The sequence below is a fragment of the Apium graveolens genome, chromosome 9 (genome assembly GCF_009905375.1).
Source record: "Apium graveolens cultivar Ventura chromosome 9, ASM990537v1, whole genome shotgun sequence".
NCBI classification, from domain to species: Eukaryota; Viridiplantae; Streptophyta; class Magnoliopsida; order Apiales; family Apiaceae; genus Apium; species Apium graveolens.
This window is the reverse complement of record NC_133655.1, coordinates 158428438-158433915: the sequence shown is the minus strand read 5'-3', so window position 1 is coordinate 158433915 and position 5478 is coordinate 158428438. Positions and strand designations below refer to the sequence as shown.

The 5478-nt window shown below is 30.8% G+C and overlaps 1 protein-coding gene across 1 annotated transcript; it reads left to right on the top strand.

Moving 5' to 3' along the window:
* Window positions 1–4055: 4055 nt before the first annotated feature.
* On the top strand, window positions 4056–4919 carry LOC141685691 (zinc finger BED domain-containing protein RICESLEEPER 2-like). Its single transcript, XM_074490781.1, has 2 exons — window positions 4056–4072; window positions 4160–4919. The coding sequence occupies exons 1-2, from the start codon at window positions 4056–4058 to the stop codon at window positions 4917–4919; spliced, it is 777 nt and encodes a 258-aa protein (XP_074346882.1).
* The last annotated feature ends 559 nt before the right edge of the window (window positions 4920–5478 follow it).

Genomic DNA, 5478 nt, shown 5'->3' with positions numbered 1-5478 from the left:
CTTGTTACATATACTCTGATATATCCTGATGTTGGGATACATCAAAAGCATACCGATTATTCCGGATGCTAAGCTATGGACTGGATGTAGGGCTGTTCACGAACCGAGCTGAGTCGAGTTTTGATCGAACCGAGCCGAGTTTTATTTTTTTCTGACGAACCGAGACGAGCCGAGCTTTCTTAACGAACAAAAAACCTTGTTCGAGCTCGAGCTCGTTAATGAACGAGCCGAGCACGAGCTTTTATCGAATAAAATCGAGTCGAGCCGAACCGATCCGAGTCCAGCCGAACACGAGCTTTTATCGAACAATACCGAGCCGAGCCCAAACGAGCCAAAACGAGCCGAATATGAGCTTTCCCCATCACAACGAGCCGAGCCGAGCCTTGTCGAGTCGAGCCGAGCTTAGTAAAAATTCGGGTCAAACCACGGTTGACTGTTAAAATAATAACCCAAATACATTTATTTTTTTCTAAAAATTTTGTCGCATCACTAAAATATATAGATCTTAACATCCGTACGGTTGGATCATTCGTCAATAATTTTAAAAAAATAAAATATCAATACAAGGATAAACACTAGTTAAAAGTACCGATCAAAACACTTGTTGATTGTTAAAATAACAAACCAAATATATTTATTTTTTTCTAAATTTTTTGTCATATCACTAAAATATATAGATCTTAACATCCGTACGGTTAGATCATTCGTCAATATTTTTTAAAAAATGAAACATTAATACAAGGATAAACACTAGTTACAAGTACTGGTCAAAACACGATTGACTGTTAAAATAATAACCCAAATACATTTATTTTTTCTAAAAATTTTGTCATATCACTAAAATATATAGATCTTAACATCTGTACGGTTGGATCATTCGTCAATAATTTTTAAAAAATAAAACATTAATACAAGGATAAACACGAGTTACAAGTATCGGTCAAAACACATGTTGATTGTTAAAATAACAAACCAAATATATTTATTTTTTTCTAAATTTTTTGTCATATTACTAAAATATATAGATCTTAATATTCGTACGGTTGGATCATTCGTTAATATTTTGTAAAAAATGAAACATTAATACCAGGATAAACACTAGTTACAAGTACTGGTCAAAACACCTGTTGATTGTTAAAATATCAAACTAAATACATTTATTTTTTTCTAATTTTTTTGTCATATCACTAAAATATATTGATCTTAACATCCGTACGGTTGGATCATTCGTCAATAATTTTTAAAAAATGAAACATTAATACAAGGATAAACACTAGTTACAGGTACCGGTCAAAACACCTGTTGATTGTTAAAATAACAAACCAAATACATTTATATTTTTCTAATTTTTTTGTCATATCACTAAAATATATAGATCTTAACATCCGTATGGTTGGATCATTCGTCAATATTTTTTAAAAAATGAAACATTAATACAAGGATAAACACTAGTTACAAGTACGGGTCAAAATACCTGTTGATTGTTAAAATAACAAACCAAATACATTTATTTTTTTCTAAAAATTTTGTCATATCACTAAAATATATAGATCTTAATATCCGTACGGTTAGATCATTCGTCAATATTTTTTAAAAAATGAAACATTAATACAAGGATAAACACTAGTTACAAGTACTGGTCAAAACATGTTTGACTGTTAAAATAATAACCCAAATACATATATTTTTTTCTAAATATTTTGTCATATCACTAAAATATATAGATCTTAACATCCGTATGGGTGGATCATTCGTCAATAATTTTTAAAAAATAAAACATTAATACAAGGATAAACACTAGTTACAAGTACTGGTCAAAACACCTGTTGATTGTTAAAATAACAAACCAAATATATTTATTTTTTTCTAAATTTTTTTTCATATCACTAAAATATATAGATCTTAACATCTGTATGGTTGGATCATTCATCAATATTTTTTAAAAAATGAAACATTAATACAAGGATAAACACTAGTTAAAAGTACTGGTCAAAACACCTGTTGATTGTTAAAATAACAAACCAAATACATTTATTTTTTTCTAATTTTTTTGTCGTATCACTAAAATATATTGATCTTAACATCCGTACGGTTGGATCATTCGTCAATAATTTTTAAAAAATGAAACATTAATACAAGGATAAACACTAATTACAGGTACCGGTCAAAACACCTGTTGATTGTTAAAATAACAAACCAAATACATTTATATTTTTCTAAATTTTTTGTCATATCACTAAAATATATAGATCTTAACATCCGTATGGTTGGATCATTCGTCAATATTTTTTAAAAAATGAAACATTAATACAAGGATAAACACTAGTTACAAGTACTGGTCAAGACACCTGTTGATTGTTAAAATAACAAACCAAATACATTTATTTTTTTCTAAATTTTTTGTCATATCACTAAAATATATTGATCTTAACATCTGTATAGTTGGATCATTCGTCAATAATTTTTAAAAAATGAAACATTAATACAAGGATAAACACTAGTTACAAGTACGGGTCAAAACACGATTGACTGTTAAAATAATGACCCAAATTCATTTATATTTTTCTAAAAAATTGGTCATATCACTAAAATATATAGATCTTAACATCCATATGGTTGGATCATTCGTCAATAATTTTTAAAAAATGAAACATTAATACAAGGATAAACACTAGTTACAAGTACTGGTCAAAACACCTGTTGATTGTTAAAATAACAAACCAAATACATTTATTTTTTTCTAAATTTTTTGTCATATCACTAAAATATATTGATCTTAACATCCGTATGGTTGGATCATTCGTCAATATTTTTTAAAAAATGAAACATTAATACAAGGATAAACAGTAGTTACAAGTACCGGTCAAAACACCTGTTGATTGTTAAAAAAAAATCGATACGACTAAAATATATAATTTCACGAAATCGTATATACTTTAGTATAATTTCATGAATTAAAAAAAATACAATAATCTGAAATATAAAATTATATTTTTAGAATTTCTTTTTCTTTATTGGGCTGAATTCAAATAATGCAAGCCCAACCCAGAGAAAACCCTAATCCATGATATGTTCGTTTATTCCCTGTTTCCCAAATCAGTCAATCTTATCCCCAAACGGCCAAACCCACTAAACGACTAAATCCCTAAATCCCCTCTCTCAAAAATTGTTTTACGCCCTTGATTTCAAGTCCTGCTGCAACTCTCAATTCTCAGGTAACGCCTTTTTGCTAAGTTGTTATTGAATCTTTTTTTATTTACTGGATTTTGAGTTGTTACTTTTCCATTTTAAATAGCTCTCTTCATCTTTAACAAACAGTAAATGTAAAGGTCATATTCACTTGAATCCTTTATGAAGTTCGTAGTAAAATCTTGGCTAGCCAGGGGTCACTATTTGACAAATATTACAAGAATACATGTTCTTTCTGAAAGTACAACTCTGGTTTTTAATAACAGTTAAACAGTCCTCTCTAGTTTTGATATACTTTCAAGTATATCATGTGTTCCGTTGCTTATTACTATAAGAGTGTTTTAAATTTATCAGTAATTAACTTGTTATTTACAATTTATGCTACTGTTTATTCATTCATACCATATTGTTTAATGGTGTGCAGACGTGTAGATTTGTAATGACACCTTCTCGGAAAAAGAAAAATCAAATTGAAATTATTCCGGAGAATGCTGAATTTGAAGAGTTGAGAAGCCTTGGCGATGAATCGGAATCTGAAGATGCTGGTGAGAATAATGGCGCATCTGAACAGCGTGAACAACCTGAACAAGAGGAAATTTCGCGAAAAAGAAAAAGTGCCAGCCTTGAAACTCAAGAGTCTACTCATCCTTACCAAAAGAAGCAGAGGAAGAAGAAATCCCGGTGCTGGCCATATTTGGACACGATTGAGGAAAACAATCAGAAGATTGCAATTTGTAAAATTTGCAAAAAAGTAAGAATGAAATTAGGCAGTACGGGTTGCACAACCACGCTAAACAGGCACGTGGATAAATGTTTGAGGGAACATGGGCAAACAAATCAAGCAACACTATAGTTTCAACCGAGCGATGCGGTATCATCTGAGGTAACACTTGGCACTTTTAAATATGATCATGCTGAAATGAGAAAAAATAGTTTCTCATTATATTTTGGTAAATGAACTTCCATTTAGGCATGCAGAAAGCTTTATGTTTGAAAAGGTAATGAGAATAGCCACCTCTTACTGGCATAAAATTACTAGGCATGTTGTTAAAAAGGATTGTATTAGTACTTACGAAATTGAGAAAAGTAAGTTAAGAGAATTGTTCAAATCTGTTAGAAAGATTATTATTACAACCGATATGTGGACTTCCTCACATCAGAAACTTGGTTATATGGTTGTCACCGGTCATTGGATCGATTCTGATTGGAATCTTAATATGAGGGTTCTGAATTTTTGTAATGTGCCTCCCCCGCATACTGGATTTATAATTTCAGAAGCTTTGTTCAAATGTTTGAATGAACTGGGAATAATTGATAAAATTGGGACGTTAACCGTCGATAATGTTGCTGCAAATGACGTTGCTTTACGATATCTTAAGCAAACTTTTAGTTTTAGAAGGGTATTATCAATTGAGGGGAAAATGTTTCATGCACGTTGTTGTGCACACATATTGAACCTATGTGTCCAGGATGGGTTAGAACCAACCAAAGAAATAGTTGATAAAGTCAGGGATGGGGTTAAGTATATAGCAGCCTCTGAAAGTCGTAGGATTAAGTTTGCTGAAATTTCAATGTCCTTAGGTCTGAAATGTAAGAAACTGATTTTGGATGTTTCAACTCGCTGGAACTCGACATATAATATGATGTCATGTGCGATCGAGTTCAGAGATGCATTTCTCGTGTATAGCACATCTGATCAGGGGTTTAAGGAGTATCTCAAGTCCAGATGACTGGGAAAGAGTTGTAGGTGTGTGTTCATTTCTTGAAGTTTTTGTTAGGTCCCAATATATTTGTAGAAGGGGGGGTTGAATACAAACAGTACCGAATAATCGAATAAATGCGGAATAAAAAATATGAAACAAAATTCAAGTTAAATAAAAATATTATTAAACTTGAAAGGTGTTACAACAACTATATCGATTACAAGGAATTAATCTCAAATTAATTATCACAAATTTAGAATAAATTTGACATGAACTTTTTCTATTTTTGGAATAATTAGAATCAAATGATAAACGCGATTTGAGATTAAGTTCTAGGGATTTTGATCCGCTAGATTGTTACACAAGAGCAAGATAAAGATTTCTAGTGGATTGGATTTAACTTTACAATCTAGAAATTTAATCTTGAAGTATGCAGATGAAAAGATGAAATATTGCTTCTTGTTTTTCTTTTCTGCTTTGTTCTTGACTTCTGTGTTGTTGGATATTTTTAATGTGTTCTGCTTCTGCTTCTTTTTAATCAAACAACCAATTAGAATGAACTGGAATGACAATCCTGAGCTCAGCA